At 36.6% G+C, this 22,107-nt stretch overlaps 1 protein-coding gene across 3 annotated transcripts in view; it reads left to right on the top strand.

Moving 5' to 3' along the window:
- ADCY1 (adenylate cyclase 1) overlaps window positions 1–22,107 on the top strand; it is a 334,238-nt gene that overhangs the window by 300,074 nt on the left and 12,057 nt on the right. The window contains exons 15-17 of one of the 3 annotated variants that reach the window (XR_003566882.1): window positions 15,103–15,219; window positions 16,566–16,712; window positions 18,315–18,432. Coding sequence is in view for 2 of the 3 variants with exons in the window: in XM_027837233.1 (XP_027693034.1) it covers window positions 15,103–15,219; window positions 16,566–16,712; window positions 18,334–18,432 (363 nt within the window). In the remaining variant the exon portion in view is untranslated. The remainder of the gene's footprint in view (window positions 1–15,102; window positions 15,220–16,565; window positions 16,713–18,314; window positions 18,433–22,107) is intronic. The other 2 variants (XM_027837233.1, XM_027837234.1) reach the window with 2 other exon arrangements.

The following is a 22,107-nucleotide window of genomic DNA, read 5'->3' as shown; positions in this document are numbered from 1 at the left end:
ATCAGAGAGAAGAGGCAACAGAGACAGTTCAGACGGTGTTGAATATCAAAAACTGAGTCAATCTGCATGAGGATGAGATTTCAGGTGATCGGTTTATCCTGGGGGAGACATGATATTTTCCATGGAGTAGAAGCCAAGCAAAGCTGGTGGTAGAAAATCTATACTATATTTTATTTGATCACCACAACAATACTGTGAAGTCATTAGTTCAAGCAATATATTAGGTTAGGGATAGGATGGTACTGGACCTGTGATTTCTTTTGTATAGGAAAGACCCAACTATGGAAATTCTTTCTACCAATGAGGCTGGCGCCTCCTCAGAAACTTAGAATAGTTAAGTGACTTGCCCACGGTCACACAGCCAGTATGTGTCAAAAGTGGAACTTGAATTCAGGTCTCCCTGTCTCCAAATCCAGTTCACTATCCTTTGGGTCACACTGCTCTCTCACTAAGATGAGAACACTAAGAGTCAGAGAGGTAACTTGACCCTTCACACAGCTAGTACTTGGCAGAGTCAAGAACTGTACCCAAGTCTTTTTATTCTCATTTGTTCTTTGCTCATTTCCCTGTAGACAGTAAACTTTTTTTTTTTTTGGTGGGGAGGACAATCAGGGTTAAGTGACTTGCCCAGGGTCACACAGTGCTTAAGACTGGATATGAACTTAGGTCCTCCTGACTCCAGTGCTCCACCCACTGCGGCACCTAGCTGCCTCCATAAACCCTTTTCAAAAGATAACTTTATCCTCACATTGAAATCCATTTACCTCTCCTATGAATGTATATTTCAACATCTTTGGACTTAGTATGATGGACTAAAAAGCTAAAAAACAAAAAGAAAAAAAAAACAAATCCAAATTGAGAGCTTCACTATATTTTGATCTTATTTACACAAGGGTTCATTAACCCTCAGTTCTGTTATCTTGGCTAATCCAGCCACTGTTGTGACATCATTGCAGCAAATAACAGAACTCCTAGGGGACTGTTTAAACTTGAGTACAATGAACCTGGAGATAAAATAAATATCGAAAGTGTTTACTTAGCTACTTTGATTTCTTGGCCAGGAAGATATAAGCACTTAATAGAAAAACAAAAACAAAAACAAAAGAACTTTCCAGGATGGTAGGATACTAAAGTTTCTATTTGGGGAGAAAATCAAATAATTCATTTTGATTTTTTCCCTTCCTTTGTAATGAATCAAAAGTCAAGAAAAAAAAAACTTCCAAGTAATTGGAAACACTAAAACATTTCTGAATAAAAACTCTTCCTTCCTCCCTAAAGGAAAGAAAACTGAAACCATATGTCAGGAACAAAATATAGCAATTATCAATATATTTGGAAAGTAAATAAATGAGCTGTAACCAGTTAATTGAAAAACGCTGCCCTAACAACAAGGTCAGTTTGAGTAGATGGAGCTATGCTGGGCCTTGAAGGTCAACAAGCCAAAGCTCTATAGCTTTCTTTAGGGAAAAAATGCCATTGTAAAAAGCTTGTCCTGAAGCCCTATTAATGGGGAATCTCTTGAACCAGATGGGTGAAGTAGAAAGAGCACTGAACTTGGAGTCAAAAGAACTGACCCCTTGATAGCAGGAAGTTTAGGGGCCTTTCATCCCTTCCCTTTTCATCAACTTGATTGAACTTGGGGAAGTCACTGCAGTGGTACCTCCATGGAGATGTCCCTTTCCCCATAAGCACAAGTTGAAGGTTGGTGGAGGGAGAGACCCTATCAGGACTGTTGGGGTCATGACTGATGTGACTGATTACCTGCCAATCACAATTCATTGGTTGAGGATCCTTTAGTATCATACATCATCCTCAAAGATGGATCTCAGAAGTGTCAGCATAAAATAAATGATAGTGGCCATATAGGAATTCTTGTTTGCAGAATATTTAAGACTTATAAAATGCTTTAGCTTTCCTTTTTGCGATATATAATGAAGGAACTGGGGCCCAGACAAGTGGTCAAATTTCCATGGTCATCTAGCTAGTGAGTTTCAGAGATGTGGTTTGGACCCAGACTTCCTCACTCTATGTCCAGCCTTTGTGACCAGATAGGCAATAAAGCCTCAAATCTGCCTCTCAGCTCAGACCTGCAGCCTCAGTTTCCCCGGTTCACAGAAATACTTTATCCCAATGTCAGAGCTGTGACCAATACACAGAGGCATTCTGGTAAATGTTTAGCAACCAGTTATAAAAACAAATGATGATAATAATAGATAACAATAGCTAACATTTATATAGCACTTACAATGTACCAGGCACTGTGCTGAGTGCTTTGCAATTATTATCTCATTTGATTCTCACAACCCTATGAGGTAGTTATTATTGTCACCATTTTACATTTGAGAAAACTGATCAAACAAGTTAAGTGACTTGCCCAGGGTCACACAGCTCATAAATGTCTGAGGCTGGATTTGAATTCAGTTCTTCCTGATTCCAGGCCCAGCATTCTAAATGTATTCTTGACACACTTTTAAGTTTAATTTGTATGATTAACATTTTCTCCTTTACTTTCTCAAATCTAGAAAATCAAGACAATAATAAATAAATCACTGATTCATAGCATTTGTAGATTTCTGAAGTGTGAATGTTACCACTGAAAATGGATCTCTAGAAAGCTGATAAGAGCTCCTTCCAGCACACCTCTGCAAGTTATTGTAAAACATTCCTGTATTTGGGAATGATGTAAAGGGGGCAAGCAAGGGGCCTAAGCTTATCTTTCCCTCACCCCAAGAGCTTTCCCAACAGCACAGTCCCTAACTCCTATTCCAGGATATAAAAGTCATCCTGGCTCCAAATTTGGGGAGCAGCCCTGTTCCACTAGCCTTTACTATGAAAGCTTTCTATTTATTTTCATGTTTTGGTTCATGGTATCCTTACCCCTAGAATGATGGCATTTGTGTGCTGAAGCTTTAAGTGGCTTACTGCCCCAAAGCATTCTATGAGGAAGAAGTGAGAGCTGGAGGAGGGAAAAAGAGCAAGGCCAGGGGTACTGTTACACCCTTTTTGTTAGCATGGTTGTTCCTTCCCTGCCACACCAATGCAAAAGGTTCCATGTTGGGCTGGTGGTTAGGGATCCGCTCGTCTCAGTCTGCCAAGGACTCTTAGTCTCCCAGATTCCCCAGGGAGGGACTGAGGGCAGACTCACCCAGAGCCCTCCTTTCCTCTCCCTTCCCTACTCAAGTTATTTCACTGTCTATAATTAAACTTATTAAAATAAAGGTATTATTCTACCCCCCCTAAAAAAGTCTCACAACTATATTACACTGAAAAATCTATTTCAGTAGAGGCAGGAATAGGGTGCATGAGTCTTTCATGGCCAAGTCCTGGTTAATGCCAAGTCCTGCTAGCACCTGGCACATAGTAGGTGCATAATAAATGTTTGTTGATTTTCTATTTGAGTGTCTGGAAGGGGCTTTGGAGGTAGCATGAGAGCCCCAGGTGTTGGTAGGGGAGAAGTTCAGAATCAGGGAGAGGAACCCTAAATGCATGTTTCACTGGTTTCTCACTCTGCCTGAGTGGTAATCCAGTGTGAGGTCTTTGTAAATCAGTCCACAGACCACTTCAGCAGGGTAAACATGGTACAGATCACCCTGCACCCTCTACTGATCGCTACCACATTGATTCTTTGATGCTTTCAACTTTGTAAGCTTTCTCATTTGATCTCTTTAGTTTTTGCCTCCCTGTGACTTCACTAGGACAGATTCCAAATAATTTAAAATATGCAAAGCACTTTGCAAATCTTAAAGCACTATATAAAAACTTGCTTTTATAATAACAAAAACCATTATTATTATCACGAGCCCTCCATGCATTCTTATCATCTATGATTCCTCTCCTTTCTGACTAGGATAAAATACAACAGAACTATCACTTCTTTGCTTTGGATTCTATATTTCTTTTAAAGAAACCTAAGATTACATTCATTTTTAAAATCTCATATCATATTTTTGGATTAGCTTGAGTTTTTAGTCTATTAACTCTAAATTGATTTCATATTCTTGTCTAGTTCTATAGACTCTATTCTGTAAACCATTGATTTTTTGGACTCACATGTAGGACTTTACATTTATGTGTGTAAAATTTTATCTTCAATTTCAGCCATTGGTCTAGCCCAGGAATTCTGTACTGGAGATCTGTGAACTTGTCTCTTTAATATTTTGATACACATATTTCAATATGATTATTTTACTTTGTAATCCTGTGTGTTTAAAAACATATTTCTTAGAAGGGGTTCATAGGTTTCACCAGACTGACAAAGGATGTCCATGACATACAAATAAGTTACTTCCCTAGCCTAGTAACAGGTCTTTGGAGGCTGCTATCTTAGGTTACACATCCCAACTTCTTGCCACCTGCAGATTTAATAAGTATGAAGCCTATTCCTTCATTTCTTTATCTAGGATGTCCTAATGTTTAGAATACTATTTATACCTTCTTGATGAGAACCAAATCCTTAGGTAAAATTGTGAAGCAGGCAGTTTGTTTTTGGCTCTCTACTCTTTCAGGTACTGCTTCTATCCCACATTTATTAGCTGGATTTATCAGTTTGAGGCATTACATTCCTAAGGAGAATTACCTTTTAATAGGAGCCTCCTAAAAACTAAAAAAGTTTTCAAACAGAACTAATCCTCACTGATAGGATTTCCAACCAATATCATAGCTGTTCTGGAGGGGAAAGGTTTGTGTGAGTGTACGAGGAGAAAAAAATGTTGTAAGGACTAGCTAAACTGCTTTCAATTCACATCATGTAGGAAGAAAGTGTTGGCATGGTACATTAGGAAAACATCATAACATGAATCAAAAGACAAGGATTCTAATCCTGACTCTGACATATCCTCAGTATCCCTTACAGTGTAAAGGCCTTCATTCTATTATGTATAAAATGAAGAGTCTGGTCACTAGATGATCTCTATGGTCCACTCCATCACCAATGTTCTGTGGCTATAAGCTTTCTTCTTGGAAATAATGGGATGATGAGGATCAGGGGTGTCATGGCAAATGTTTAACAACCAGGCTCTCTGGAAAAAATGCATACACACAATTTTTATATAATATTTTATTTTCCCCCAATTATATGTTAAAACAATTTTTAACCCTTTTTTTGAAAGTTTTGAGTTCCAAATTCTATCCCTTCCTCCCTCCGTTTCTTCTCCCTTTCTGAGATGGTGAACCATCTGATATAATTGATACATATGCAATCATGTAAAACATTTTCATATTAATCATTTTGTGAAAGAAGACTTGAAAAGAAAGAAAGGAGGGGCAGCTAGGTGGCGCATAGGATAGAGCACTGGCCCTGAATTCAGGAGGACCTGAGTTCAAATCTGACCTCAGACACTTGACACTAGCTGTGTGACCCTGGGCAAGTAACTTAAACCCATTGCCTAGCCAAAAAAAAAAAAAGGAAGGAAGGAAAGAAGAAAGAGAAAAGCAGCATTCTTCAGTCTGTATTCAGACAGTATCAGTTCTTTCTCTGGAGGCAGATAGCATGTTTCATCAGAAGTCCTTTGAGATTATCTGGGATCATTGTATTGCTGAGAATAGGTAAGTCATTTAGAGTTCTTCATCATACAATATTGCTGTTACTGTGTATGATGTTCTTCTGATTCTGCTCACTTCACTTTTCATCAGTTCATATAAGTCTTTCCAGGTTTTTCTGAAACCATCCTGCTTGTCATTTCTTGTAGCACAATAATATTCCACCACAATCATATACAACTTGTTTAGCCATTCCCCAACTGATGAATATCCTCTCAATTTCCAATTGTCAGCCACTACAAAAAGAACTGCTATAAATATTTCTGTACAAATAGGTTCTCCCCCCTTTTATCTCTTTGGGATAAAGACCTAGTGGTGGTCTTACGAGGTCAAAGGATAAGCACAGTTTTATAGCCAAAGGGCTATAAATTATTTCAGCTCCAAATTATTCCAGAATGGTTGGATCAGTTTACGACTCCACCAGCAGATGCACACAATCTTTTAAGTTTAATCTGCATTATTAACACTTTGAAAAACCTGTACAACAAAAAAAATAAATAAATCAATCAATCCATGATTTGTAGTTTACTAATTTCTGAGGTATAAATGCTGAAACTGAAAATTGGTTCTGAGGAGCAGGTTAGAGCTGGCTACTGCACACCTCTGACAGAATTTTCATTGATGTTCCCTGGTTGAAACACAGCATGTATGACTGGATGGTAACTTGTGTGTCATGGAACAGTGCTTGACTTTGAAAATTTATACATATGGTTAATCCTCATCAATCCTTTTTCTCTGGTGGTAGATGGACATTCTTAGATAACAATATAAGGGGTGATATTTCCTTCATAATAAATAACAAATCTGACACAGGCCTGATTTAAAGAATATAAAATTTACTCATCATGAGGCTTTATAAAATGAATATCTTCTGTCAGGTTGTATCGCCATATTTTTACTTCAGAAAAAAATATTATCAAGGTTATAAATTTATTCTTTTTAAGAGGCAGTGTGGTATTGTGGAAATAACATGGGATTTGGATGACCTGGGTTTATGTTCCAGATATGGTACTGTGTGACCTTAGGGTAGTCACATCCTCTTGAAGCCTCAGTTATGAGTTTCCTCCTTAGCAAAGTGAGATGATGCTAGATGAACTCTAAGGTCCCCATCAACTCTACCATTGTACAATCTCACAATCTATAAATACTGTTATGAAAAGTCCTGAAGCTAAGAGTAAGAAAAAAATAAAAAGTATCCAATCCAGGCAAATAGGTAGATCTCCTCGGTCCCCAAACCTTTTCTATCTCTTAAACTCAGTTTCTGTTTAATGTTCAGAATCAAAATTGCTTCTTATTGTCTCACGAAACAAATTGATATCTCCATAGAATGTCCAATTCTCAGATTTAAAAAAATAGTCTAAAACTGAAATATAGTATGAAATTGAAATTAACGTCAATTAAAGGGCAGGAGAGAGCTATGGGGTAGGTTTGAGTCGGCTACAATGCACTGTAAAATAGGGAATTACAATAGAAAAGTGATGGGCGTAAGGTTATCAAAGAAACAGAAGAATAGAAAAGAAGATGGGCACAGTGCAAGAGCATACTTCATTGGTATCCTTATGATGTCCAGAAAAAGCCAGGAAGGCTCAATCAATGCTGAGTGACTACCCTTTGGTAAATTTCAGGGAGTTGAGTAGACAGGAGGGCAGACATTCATTGATATGTTTCAGTCAACACAATTAGAGAGCATGCCCACATCACTAAGACTGTAAATCCATTGGTGTGTGACGGGGGGAAATAAATAAATTTAAAAGTCTTTTATATGACTGAAAACTTGGAAATTTTATCTGTAAGCAGACAATTGAGCTACTCAGGGCAGTACTTTAAGCCTCTTCGGTTTAGCTCAAAGACTTTGCTAGTGAGTTCATTTCTCTGACAAATCTCTATTCCTAAATCATGCCCTTTCTTGATGAGGGAGAAAAAAAGATAAAAGTATCTTATTGCATAGTTTCCTTAGAAATCCCCTTTAGAAAATACACTCAATTGCCAATAGTACTTTCCGAGCCAAATGTCAGGAAAAAGGCTTATTTCAATTGTTGTTTGTATTCATATAGATCTTATTTGTGGTTCCCCTGCCCTCTTGTGGTTAAAAATTTACTGGTAAAGGTACAGTTTTATTATACCTTAAGCTTCTTTTCACATATATCTTGGAGGTTTCATAGAATCACCCATTCATAGGCAAAATTGCTAAGTGGAATAGACCAGCACCAAGTTGATTAAATAGTTGATTATTCAATTAAAAAAAAACACAAACATTATAACTTAAATTTCATTATATTCTAAAGCTTAATTGTGCCATAGTGTGCCATAGTAACAAGTGAAATCCACTGTTCAAGAAACATACACTTACATCCTGACCCCTGTAACTTAAGTATGATCATGATCTTTAGTAAGTTATTTTATCTCAGTGAACCTCAGTTTCCTTATTTGTAAAATGAGGGGATCAAGCTAGATGATGTCCATTCTCCCTTCCTATAAATCCTATAATACTAATTAGGAAGATAATCTGTTGGCCTGATGATGATGATGATGATAAAAGCATTCATTTCACACTTTAAAATCTGTAAAGCATGTGGTATAGATTAAAGTCTCAGGACAACCCTGTGATGTAAGTACTATAGCTATTCTCACCATTTTAGAAATGGGAAAATGGAGACACAAAGAGCTTAAATAACTTGCCTATGGTGACACAGCTAGTAAATATCATAAGCAAGATTCAAACCCAGTCCTTCTTGACTCCAAGTCCAGACTTCCATCTACGACAACAGGAATATGGATTCAAGAGTGCAATAGTTATCGTGAATATTCTGTAGATTATATATTTGTGTTTCTATCATGTCTCTACTATTAGGCCAAAAGGTGAGTGATTACATTTTAATTATTCCCCCAGCATCTATCACAGTACTGTGCATGTAGTGGGTGTTTAATAAATGGTTTACTGAGTGAACAAATGCATTGATGAATGAATGAATGAATGACTTCTATCTGATGTAATCATTGTCCATCTTTATAAAGTTCCTTCTCCCTTCTTCACATTTTGTTCTATTTTCTTCCTATTCTTCTAGCTCTGTCTCTTTCTCTCACTCTCAATGGGCTATTTGGACATTCTGACGGTTAATTTTCTTTGTAGTTTATGATCATTTAGAGACATAGAATCTGTGAAACTCAAATAACAACCATTGGTGTTTACTCAGGTCTATTATGAGAGCACTCCACACCACTTCTCACTTTTAGTTTCAAGGGTTCCTTTTTATTTCACTGTCAAACCTGCTTCATTTAAGTGGATGTTTAGTGTCAATGGATAAACATTGAGCTTCAGCCTTGTGGAATCACTGCATATTCATCATGGTTATTGAGGGCTCTCTAATAAGTAACAAACTGAATTCTACAGATATCTGTAGAGAGGTCCTATTTCCCTTCTCCCAGGTAAACAGTAGATAGAAGCAATATGTTTCTAATATGAATTTAGAATCTATTTCATTCTATAGTGGAGGCAATTTACAAACAGACTTGAGTGTTGAAATGACCCATTTTAGGAAGCCAGTATTGTATTTTTTTTCTTTTCTTTTTTTTTTTTTTGGAGGCAATCAGGGTTAAGTGACTTGCCCAGGGTCACACAGCTAGTAAGTGTCTGAGGCTGAATTTGAACTCAGGTCCTCCTGACTCCAGGACTGGTGTTCTATCCACTGTGCCATCCAGCTGCCCCCAGTATTGGATTTTTAAAAGTATCACAGTACTTCCTTAAGAAATGACATCCTTCTAAAAGATGGTTAGTTCAGAAAGAATGGTGAGCCATGAGATTGTTAATTTGTCACATGGTTTCCAGATTTCTCAAAAGTTGAAAGGTGATGCAGCAATCAAGTTGGGGTTTTGAATTGGGACCCATAAGGTGACCATATGTAACACAATCATGGGATCTTCACCAATTCATGTAAGGTGTGAATTGGAAGGACCTTCAGTGTCCACTTAATCCAACCCAAACCTACACAAAATCTTTTTTCCAACACATCTGACAAGTGGTGATCCATCTTTTGGTTGAAAACTCTCAGTGAGGGAATTCCCACTTCCTTCTGAGGCAGCACATTCCCCTTTTGGAGAGCTTCAATTATTAAGAATCTTTTCTTGACATCAAACTTGAATTTGCCTCTTTGCACCTTATAACTGTTGCTTCTAGATCTCTTTTGAAGGATCCAGCAAAACACATCTAATCCTTTTTCCCAGTGACATAACTTCAAATATTTAAGGATAACTTGAACATGATTCAGTGTTAACTGTTTATTCTGAATTTCATCATTTATTTGACATTGTTTTAAGGACACATGTTGATTTCCCATCTTAGACTGTCTAAGAAATGTATGCCCTTGTATCCAGTGAAAGAATTGATAAATAGACATATGTATAGGATGATTTTCTGTATAATTACATATTTGTGTCTAATGGTAACTATCTCTAAGGCAGGGGGAGAGAGAAGAAAAGAAAGGAACTTTACATGATAAATTTACTATATATTTAAAAAGAATAGCTGGTTGTACAAAATAGACTTGCAGTTGCATGTGCAATCATTTTTTATTATTCTACTATGTTATGGAAATGCTTGTTTTATTTCATTTTTTAAAAAAATAAAATTTTTTTTAAAATGCATGCCCTTAAACAAAAGGAAGACAGAAAAAGAGGCATTCTATCTGTGACTAGGCACTGGTAAATTTTAATAGCAATCATTTTTTTAGCAGCATTTACCTTTTGTGGGGGCAGGAAGTAGAGTCAGAGATGTAATAAATTTGCAGTTCTTCTTGCATGGTGTCATGGTAAGAGCATTAGCCTAGGAATCAGGAAGGGTAAGTGATAGAAACAACCCAGCCCAAGTTCTGTTTAAACAATTTAAAATGCCAGCAATGGTGCTGATGCTAATGATGATGATGGACATTTATTTAGGGTTTTGTAGTTATAAATCACTTGGTATACTCTTTGCTTTTGATCAGAATCAACCTAATGGTGTAAAATAATGTTCGTATTTTACAGATGAAGAAACTGATGCTTAGAAATGTTATGTTATTTGTCTGTAATAACACTGGCAGAAAATGACAGGGTTGGATCTGAAAGAAAGTCTTATCTTTTAGGTCCAAGTCTAGCACTTTCCACTAAAACACAACTGGCTTTTCTATATTATTACTGTCCCCTTGAATGATCAGTAACATTATTTTTGAAGATATTTTATTGGTATCTTTTGTTTTTTTTTAACATAGCCCTTATTTTCTCCCATATCTCTTCCCTCTCTCCTCTCAAAAGACCAACTCATATTTTTTTTTTAAAGAAGACAAGACCAAAAAGAAAATCAGGAAAACCAATCAATTTTTTTAAATGACATTCTATGTAATGTTCTACATCCACCAAACCTATTTCTACAAAGGAAATGGGGAAGAGGTGGAGAGAGGGGCAACCCATGTCTTCTTATTTCTCTTTTTGGGGATCAAACATAACCCTTATTGTTTTGCAACATTAATTTTTAAAAATTGTTTTGCATTTGTTGTTCTTGCCATTTACAGAATTGTAGTCATTGTGCATTGCACTTTCTGGCTCTATTTACTTCTCTTTGCATCAGTGTATGTATATTTTTCCACACTTTTCTGTATTCATCATATTCTTATAGCACAATAATATTCCATTATGTTTATGTGCCACGCTTTGGTTAGTCATTCCCCAGGAAGGACATCAATTTTATTTCCAGTTCTTTGCCACCACAAAAAGTAGTCCAAATATTTTGGTGTATGTGGAGCCTCTCATTTTGTCATTGATCACCTTGGGCTATGTTTTAAAATGAAATCTCTGAGTCAAAGGATAATGAATATTTAATGGCTTGCATACTTCCAAAATATTAGCCTCTATGTGATTCTGAAACAAGGGCTATTTCCTAGGAAAGAAAAAAAAAATATTTTTGCTGCTATATGGAACCAAAACTTTATGAACTGCTCCTGGCATGTAGCAATCGTCTATCACAGAAATATCATAAATAAAAACTATATGTTTTTTCTTAAGCAATTAAATCTTGGGATGATGACTTTTGTAGATTTAAAGCAACAAAGAAACTTATGGTCTCTTAGGGTCATCTAGTCCAACAACCTCATTTTGCAGATAAGAAACTGAGGTCCCATAATTCTGTGATTGGGAGAAAGGGAGCAGGGAAAGGAATCATCATTTCTGTATCTTGCTTATATAATTGGACCCCTCCAGCCAATTATATACTTTTTTGAGTGTATAGACTATTCTGACATGTAATTTCAGCAGAAAAATATCAGGTGACACTGAAGCATTGGGAATTGTGACAGCTAGAGCAAGCTATAGCCTTTGAAACTAGAAAAAGAGTGTTATATTTAGAAACATATGTATTGTATGTCACCAAGGTAACCTTCGCCAGGTACATACAGTCCAGTGGAGAAAATGTAGGAAGACAGAGAATTAGAGCTGGCTCATATCACTGAGTGCATATTGAAAGGCATACCATTTCAATGCACACAGGACACATTTCAAAATTGTAGCAGATTCCTTCCTTTCTTCCTGATAGTAATGACAATAAGACATATAGTTACCCTCTCTAAAGAAAGCAGAATTCCCCTCAATGTATTTTCTTTCTTTTTCAAAAAATTTTTGCCAAGAATCAATATTACAGTTAAATAAGTTGCCTGATTACATTGTTTTTAAGTACTGAAGAGGACTTCACGGCAATTTTTCTGCCAGATGTTCCATGTCTTTCTTATTCAGTCTTTCATTATATTTGGCACAGAACTGCCTGAAGCCATATTTTTTCTTTCTTTTTTTAAGCATAGGTAAAGATGTTGGTAATGATATAAGTTCATTTAGAATGATAGTTTTCATTGAAAGTAGTCTGTTTTCTGGCACTGGCACTGACCTCAGTCGTATACAGTTGATTAGATAAGAAACGTTCTATTGGCTTGATGACATTTTATTAAGATCTGTTGAAGTATAGTCATTCCCACTAACGAGTGAGGCATCCCTTACCATTATGAGTTTGAGATATGTGCCGTGTCACTGATTTTTAACAAATACGTCCAGTGAAACCTGAGGTTTTGATTTTTTAAAAAGTACTACAATGGAACTACAGATGGGACAAAAAAAGGGGATTTCATTTGAGGTTTACATTTTGAATGTTGAGGATAGCTATAATTTCTAAAAGAGTAAGATGTTGCAGTGTTTTAATATCAGGAAAGCTTGGGCACTTTATGTCAATGCTAGAGAAAGGCCAGTTAATGTCTACAATGTCATGACTCATTCACTGTGACTGAATGAAAACAAAATTCTTCTATCCTAATGGGAACATAATCAAGCCATACTTTATTTAATCTCTTTGGTGCTTCAAAGATCTATGGTTTTATTGGCATGGGTACTCAGAATCACAGAATCACAAAATTTCAGAGTTGAAAGGGATGTGGCCATCCAGTCCAGCCCATAAGGGAGAAAAATCTCTTCTATAACCCATCTGATAAGTAGTCGTCCATACTTTGCTTCAAGACATCTGGGGAAGGGTAACTCATTTTCTGTCAAAGCAACCACCATACTTTTGAATGTTATTCACAACAGAGGAGTTTTCCCCTTATGTAAAGTCTTAATTTGTCTCTGAAGCTGTGGCTAATCCTTTTTCTACCTGACATCCCCTCAAATGCTTGAAGACAGATATTATTTCCCCTACTAAGTCTTATCTTCACTTGGCTAAAGGTCTCCAGTTCACACAGTCCTAATATGAAATGGATTAAAGACCCTTCACAATTCTTCCTGCCTTCCTCTGGACACTTTCCAGGTTACTTCCCCAACCAATGCAGATCCTGACCTGTCTGTAGTTTGGTAGATAGTCTGCAAGAGTTGTGGTAGGTAAAAAATGCATCACCCTGTGGTCAAGCTGATAGTGAACTGCTCCACATTTAGCTGAACTGGTCCTTAGGTGATAGATAGATAAATCAAACATCACTAATTTGCCATTAGGAGATTGTTTTTCATTATCATAGATTTTAAGGAATCACGATCATTTTTACCCTCATATGAGACATTGGGGAAAGATTTTAGTGAAAGCTACCTTAGAATATATCGTATAATTTGGAGTTCATACTTCACTGGTAAATTAATTTTTTTCACATGCAGTATTTAATATATACATATAGCATTGTGTGTGCTAAATGCAGATTCTTAATGTCAGCATATTGGAACCCTAATAAGAATCCAAAAATTATTGTGTACCTTATATAGATGAAGTGCCAAGCATAATTCCTGCATGGTATAGGTTATAGTACGCCAGTGGATATCTGATCCCATTGATATGGTTGTGCTCTCCATTAGTGCCAGTCGCAACCTATTCTTGACTTGCCATGACATGTGATTATTATTCATGAACTCCCATAGATTATTCACAAAGGAGCTACTCAGTTTGCTGGAGGCCTTCTAGGAATTTTTGCTTGCATATTTTTACATTTCTCAGTATATTCCCTAAACCAAGCCAGCTTGTTCTAACAGCTAATGTGTCTAACAAAGTGAACTTTTCATCCAATTGTTTTTGGCATTTGTAGGTCAGTAATAACAACTTGATATATTTTTAAAATAACCATTACTAATATTACTACTAGTAGTAATAATAATAATAATATATGTATATATAGTAATTAGAAATCCATGGCATTTTTTAATCAGTCTTATGAGAGATTCATGTCATTATAAGTTTTACTATCTTATAGAAGAGTAAACTGAGGCTCAGGGGATTTATGTGACTTGGCCAAAGATGTGAAGAAAGTGATAAAGCTGGTATTTGAGTGAGGGCCCAGTGACTCTGAATCCATCTAGCTTTCCCTTGCACTACTTGATAAAGTAATGAGTTTTACTCATTTTGTGTAATAAACATGTCCCCGAAAAGATTTATGTAAATATTCAGAAACCCAACTACATTTTTCTAAACATGGCATTCATCTTTATTTTTCAGTGATGGTTGATAAATGGTACCTTATCCATTAGCACCATCAGTCCTCTAGCCTCTCTAGTTAATGATCTGTAAGCTGACATTTAAAAAATAAGGGGATACACTTATTTTAAAAGATGCTTCTTTTTCAAGTAACTTCTGTGTTTTAAAATTTTCACATTTTTACATAAGACATAGCTGTATAATAAGAATAGATGGTAATCAAGTCACCTTTCTATAGCACCCAAAACTTTAAGGAGGGGGACAATAAAACCAAATCAAAACAAAACACTTTCGTTACAACATCCCTGTGCAGGAAGTTGTCAAGTATTGTTATCCACATTTTACAGATGAAATGACTAAGGCATAGAGTAAGTAACTTGCCCAAGGTGAAAAGATTTAATGGTAGGTGTTCAAACTCTCGTTCAAGCCCTTTTTCTACTGTTTAGTATAAACAAGCACAAAATTTGCCCAAGAATTTGTGTTAATTGGCACAGTCATTCTGCCAATAGTTGCTGAATGTTGATACACTATTCAGAAATACTGGGCCTGAAAAAAAATGCATTGAATGCACAAAAATGAGAAATATCACAATGTTTTCCCTAACGCAGGCAGAAGAGGAGCGAGATGATATGGAGAGAGTTAAACTGGACAACAAGAGGATTCTCTTCAACCTTTTGCCAGCCCATGTTGCACAACACTTTCTCATGTCCAATCCCAGGAACATGGTAAGAAATGAGAACTTGGTTGGATATCTATCAAAAAATTATAATGCAGATGATCCAGGCAACATAGGTCCATGCAGCTTATGTTTTAATGGATTCATGCATTTTACAAGTCTCCTTCACATTTGACCCTTACAACAACCCTGATCATCTCCTCATTTGTGGTTTGGGGATGGGAAATTAGCATTGATTAAGACAGACACATAAATCTATTAAAAGACAGAATTTGTTTTTTTAGAAATCACAGATTTAGAGGCAGCTAGGTGGTACAGTGGATAGAGCACCAACCCTGGCATCAGGAGGACCTCAGTTCAAATCTGGCCTCAGACACGTAGTTGTGTGAGTCACTTAACCCTGATTCCCTCCAAAAAAAAATCATAGATTTAAAAATAAATTTTGGGAAAAAAAACTTTAAAATGTTGCATTGCTTTCTCTCTAACATGGGGTTTCTGCCTTTAAAAAATCTAGCTATGGAATTGTTTAATTTTTATAACAAGTTTTTATGTATATTACATACTTCCAATGATGTATGTTTATTTACAGATGTTAAATACAATGCAAGAAAGCGTATTTTTATAAAGCACCTGCTATGAGTAAAGTGTTGTGCTAAGTGGTAGGAATACAAGGGCAAAAGCAAAAGAACAGCCCCTGCCCTCCGAGAGCTTACAGACTTCATGGGAGTATACCCCATTTATTTGGATAAAAAGAGGGCAACATGAAGGCGAGAACAGTTACACCCGGAAACATCCAGAAAGGCTTCCTGTAGGAGGTTACACCTGAGCGGAACCCCCAAGGAAACAAAGGATTCATTCAGCAAACACACATTCACTTCTCACTATACCTTAGATATTTGCTAAATTACACCATTTCTTACTTTCCCATGACTAATGCTGGCCATGGAAGGGCAATTTGATCAGGACCTTTAAATTTGAGTGGTCTACTTCCAGTGCTCTGACAAGGGGGTAAATGATAGAAGGCAATACAGGGGTAATAAAGGAAGTGAGCCAAAGAAACATATCATTTTAGAAGTTAAGTGTTTCTGAATCAATACTGTGATTATTTTAAGAGACTACTAGATTGACAAGTTGGAACAAAAAGGTGCCTATTAAGTCCTGATTTCGCATTTCAATTGTTGGAGCTTTGTGTATTTTTACATGCTAGTACTAAATCCAACAGCACGGCCATATACATAAACACACACACATAATATACATGCACACACAATGGTACAGCCATCCTTATAGAAGCCATGCCTTTGTGTCCTCATCATCTCCCCAATAATAACAAGCTGCTTATTGTGATGCCCACTTGTTTGTGATGTAAGCCAAATCATGATTCTAAAATTACAGGACCTTTATTACCAGTCCTATTCACAAGTGGGCGTGATGTTTGCTTCCATCCCAAATTTCAATGACTTCTACATCGAACTGGATGGCAATAACATGGGAGTGGAGTGTTTGCGCCTCTTAAATGAAATTATTGCTGATTTTGATGAGGTAATGTCTCCATTTTCAATTATTTAGTTATTACTGATTCCATGGAATAAGTTTTGTTAGGGGGTCTAGATGTCCGTAGTAATGTGCTGAATCACTTTCTCAATTGACTGTGTAGCTCCATGTTAAATCCTGCATTTAATCCAACCACATACCCAGGTTTTGATTGATGAAATTGGAAAGAAAACTCAAAAGCATGGGGAGGAAATGCAGGGTTAAGTAGTTACCTAGTCAGCCAGCGTATTAGTCTCAAAAAGAAGTCTTTCTTTGTGAACGAAACACTCCTCTTCGAAATGGTCTAGTTTTTTCTAATTCATTCGGATACAGGAACTAGAACCAGAAGAGAGGGGCTCATGTAGTCCAAATTCTTCATTTTAAAGATGAGAAAACTGAACTTAGAGATGGGAGGTGATTTTTCTGAGGTAAAAGACATAGTAAGCAGGAGAGCTAGTTTATAAGCCCTTGAGCCTTTCCACCACACCATACTCTCTGAGCGGTGAGGATAGTGCCTTTTCTCAGACTTTTAGTATCACAAATGGTGCTTCCTTACGATGAATTTAATTTTGGCAGTACTAACCAACCTGCATTTGATCGAGCTGAGGTTATTCTATCTCTCTTATTGTGGTGCCATGAAAAAGTGCTGAATTTAGAGTCAGAAGACCTGAGTTCAAAACTGAGCTATGCTATTTAATTGCATAACTTCAAGCAGGAAATCTTATCCCACTGGGCCTTAGTTTTCTCATCTATAAAATAATAGGGTTATATGAAATGACCTGTAAGGTTCCTTCCAGTTCTGAATCTGTCATTTCAGGAGCCTTTCTTTCTCCTAGATCCTTTCCTAACCATTCCCTTAATGCCTAACTAGTTTTCTCTCTCTGTTGTCAATTAAATTGTGACTACCTTATGAACTTTGCTTAGCTTTATCCCAACAGTCACTTTTGAAAGAGTGGGAAGCACACAGGGAAATTTCCATAATGATATGATTTTTTTAATGATGGGGGAGGAGAGAGAAATGTTAATGTTTTCTTCTTTTTGTGGAACCTCTTTACTGTTTTCCCTTGTCAAATTTTAAGAATCAGTATTCACTTCCCAATCACTCCCATCCCAGAAGCCATCAGATTCTAATTTTAGATTCCTTTTCAAATTCAACACTCTTTTTTTTCCCATAATATACTTTTCAAAACTGGAATCAGGAAATAGCCTGATTTTTCCTTTACTTTTCGTGAATCCACACACTTTTAGTCCCAGACTTTTTAAAAATATAGCCATAGAAACATGGGGAGAAGACACGTGTACCCTTCCCTTCTCCATCTCCTCTCCTAACAACATCAGCAATAATAACACATAATATCAACTACAATACTAAATCTCTGAAAGACCTCTGTGATGCTGTCAGCTGTTTGAGAAGAAACATATTCATTATGTTCATATTTTTGAGTTCACCTCCCAAGCCCATTTTTATCCCCCTAAAGCCTTCATAGGTTCATAGACTGATAGACCTTTCTACTAAAACTTGATTTTCATAGTGTTTAATCTGCTATACTGTTGCACATAAGAACTGATAACTGTGGTATCTTTTCTAAAATGTTATGTAATATTTAACAGTTTTATGTTTTAAACAAAGCTCATGGACAAAGAATTTTATAAGGACCTAGAAAAGATCAAGACAATTGGAAGTACGTATATGGCTGCAGTGGGATTGGTGCCGACCACAGGGACCAGGGTAAGCCCCAGAAAGCATGCAAGTTACTAACAAGCAATGTATGCAGGTCTCTCATTTTGGATCCCACAAGGTATCCTGAAGGCCTAGATCTTTGACTGGATATGCTTGTGTTCCCAAATGGTGATCATCTTGTCACATGTAGCAGACTAATCAATAGTTCCTTATATCAATTCATTTTAACATACATTAAATACCAACTGGGTACAGAGTCCGGCACTAGGTTCTGGGGATAATATGGCTTAGATAAAAGGTTCTCCCTACCCTCTTTTTTTGTTATGCTATGTTATAATAGGGAAATAGTACAAAAACACAGATGAATCACAAATCATTCCATTTTGGTTATCTTTCCTTCCTTTCTTCCTTCCTTCCTTCCCTCCTTCCAATGGCTTAGAAGACAGTTGGTACAGTGGACAGAGTTTAGACTTGAACTCAAGAAGACCTGAGTTCAAATTCCACTTCAGACTATAACTTTGTGACCCTGGGCAAGTCACTTAGCCTCTTTCAGCCTCAGTTTCTTCATAAATAAAATGGGGGTAATAATAGCATCTACCCCTCAGGGTTGTTGTAAGGCTCAAATGAGATCATATATGTAAAGTGCTTTGCAAATCTTAAATCGCTTTTTAAATGCTAGGTACTGTATGAATAATAACCATTATTTTTCCTTTGATAGACTTGAATTGTTATTTGTTTCCTCAAATTCCTTGAGTTTTGCATCAGTATCCTTTCAGGCAAATAAACTGATTACCCTTTGAACTGTGACCCTGAAAAAAGGACAATATCAGATCACTGTAGTGATGTTACTAGAGTGTGTTTGACTTGAGTGCTTTTGATTTCGCAATGGCAAGTGAGTGCAGGTGAGTTAGTCCAGAATTGAAAACACTTGTTTGAAAGTTTTGTCAGGATGTGCTGAGGACTCAGTGTATGTTTACATAATACAAGTAGATTGCAACAGTCTAAGTTCTGTTCTTTGGCCACCCATCTGATTTCTTTAATATATTCAGCATTCATCCAACTAGCTCAATTCCTCTACTTTAACTGCAACCAAAGTTAAAAAACTAATGTTAGTAATCAGTAAAAAACAGAATACCCTCTAGTTCCCCCCCACCCATTTGCCTGAATGGGATGTGGAAAGGAAAAAATATACTTTACCAGCAGACATTTCCCAAGAATTGTTTTGATACAGAGTAAAGTACAAGTATCAAAACTTTGACAAAATCATTACAAGCCAAAAGGTAGAAGCTCTGCAAATCATATGCATATGCAAATCATATCTATATAAATTCAAACTGGCATTTATATAGAACCCTGCAGTTTGTAAAGTACTTTACATATATTATTTCATTTGATCCTTAAAACAAGCCTGTGAGGAGGGGCAGCTAGATAGCACAGTGAACAGAGCACTGGCCCTGGAATCAGGAGGACCTGAGTTCAAATCTGGCCTCAGACACATGATACTCACTAGCTGTGTGACCCCGGGCAAGTTGCTTAACCCCAATTGCCTCACCAATAAAAACAAACAAAAAAAAAACCAAGAAAATAAAAAACAAGCCTGTGAGGGTCATACTAAAGATATTGTTTTCTCCATTTTGCTGATGATGAAACTCAAGCTCAAAGAAATAAAATGACCTGACCAACATCCCATGGGAAGGAGGGAGGAAGAGGATTGAAACCCAGGTCCTGTCTAATGCCAGTCCAGCTCTCTTCTACTGCTAAATTTTTCACACCACTGATTCAAACCCTATATAGATGTATGCAATATCCATTCATATAAATGAAGAATGAAAGTGAGTCTGAATAATTTCAAGTTTAAAATATACAAAATATCTTCCAAAAATCAGAAAACCAATACAGGCGTATAGTAAGTTGGAGGTTGGATTTCTTTAGCTGATTGGCTGGGTTTTTAATTCCCTCGGTTTAAGAAAGACAGAATTAAATTGTGATCATGATGCTTCAGGCATGGCCAGTCTTTGACCTGAACTATTGTTGTGACTGAGATCAAAAAAAGTTTTGTGTTATTTACTTTTATCCCTGACTCCCTGCCTAAAGCTATAGCTTATACACAACATACATTCCAGCTCTCAACACATACATGCAACAGACAGAAGAAAATTTGAAGAGACGAGAATATCTGCTCTCAGGGATAAGGTTGAGACTACAGTACTGGAATGTTCCCTAGTGAAACGTGGGCTCAAGGGGTAATTCTGGTGCCCGTTTTTCTGCCTACAAAGTCTCCTGAATATGTTGGTGGCCCTCCAAAGCACTCAATCACAAATCTGTACTGCTGCCTTTACCTTACAATGGCAAAGCTGAAGAGATCATAGGATTTAGAAATGGAAGGGGCCTTAGAGATCAAGTCCATCCTCTTATTTTAAATATAAAGAGACAAAGGTGCATAGAGGTGGTGTCAATCACAACAATAGTTCAGGTCAAAGACCAGCCGTGCCTGAAGCATCATGATGGTGATGACTTATACAAGTTCACACAGGTACAAAGTGGCAGAGCTGGGGTGATTCAAGGAGATCTGAAGTTCAAACCCAAAACATTCATTTGGATTCAGGTCATCTTAGTAGACAAACATATTCGCATTTTCATTATGCCACATTATTTCCTCAGGGAGGGTTGACTGTGGGTATAGAGAGACGGTCAAATAAAATGAGTGGAACAAAAGGAGAATGTATGGAATTCTCTAGATTATTGGGACACAACAAAGAAAATATATTTCTCTAGGACAACATAGCCTCACCCCTAACAGTCCCACAGATTGTAGCCAAACTCAAAGAACATAGAGGATTAGATCGAAGTATTAATAGAAATAAAGAAAAGAAATATTTGCAGTAAAAGAATAATTTCATTTTAAGGATTTGGCTATCCTGGATAACAATGTTTCTTATTTTAATTGAAATAAGGTTACATTTTTTAAAAATGATATTATTGCAACTCTAAATTTCCACTTCAAAAAACACTTAAGCATTTAGCCCTATGAAAGAACATAAACACTTAACACTGAAGCACGCACTCGCACGCACGCATACGCACACACACACACACACACACAAACACACAAGCACCAAACTCAAACAACTTACCTTGCTGACTTGATTAAATGAACAACAAAAATAAATCTATTTTGTAAGCCAAGATCATAGATTCAGGTCATCAGCTAAAGAACAGTAAAGGTCATTCCATGATGGTAGGTGACGTTTTCTAAAATTCAGTCTCATTCACTGGGAAGGGGCAATAGGGTTTTTGTTTGTTTTTACTATCTACAAAGGAATTAGAAGAGCTACTATGGGTTTGTATCTCTGTGACAATTTGGAATCCCACAGACTCAACTCATTCCTACATTTATTTTAACTGTCACTATGAGTCCAAACTGGAGGAAAAAAAAGAAAAAAAGAAAAAAATATATATATATACGTAAAGAGCCAGTAAAAGAATAATAACAACTGATACTTATATTGTGCCTTGAGATTTACAAAACATTTCGTATGTATTACTATCTCATTTGATCCTCATAACAGTAAGGCAAGGCAAGAACTAAGAGGTATTATTATTCTCATTTTATCGATGAGTAAACTAAGTTTCAGGGTAGTTAAGTAACTTACCTATGGTCCAAAGGAAGAATGAAGACTCATAGTTTTCCTGACTCCAAATCCAGTGTTTTTTCCAATATAT

Source organism: Vombatus ursinus, unplaced genomic scaffold (genome assembly GCF_900497805.2).
Source record: "Vombatus ursinus unplaced genomic scaffold, bare-nosed wombat genome assembly UNPS02014820.1, whole genome shotgun sequence".
NCBI lineage: Eukaryota > Metazoa > Chordata > Mammalia > Diprotodontia > Vombatidae > Vombatus > Vombatus ursinus.
Note: the sequence above shows the minus strand (reverse complement) of the source record. Positions and strands in the feature narration are given on the sequence as shown.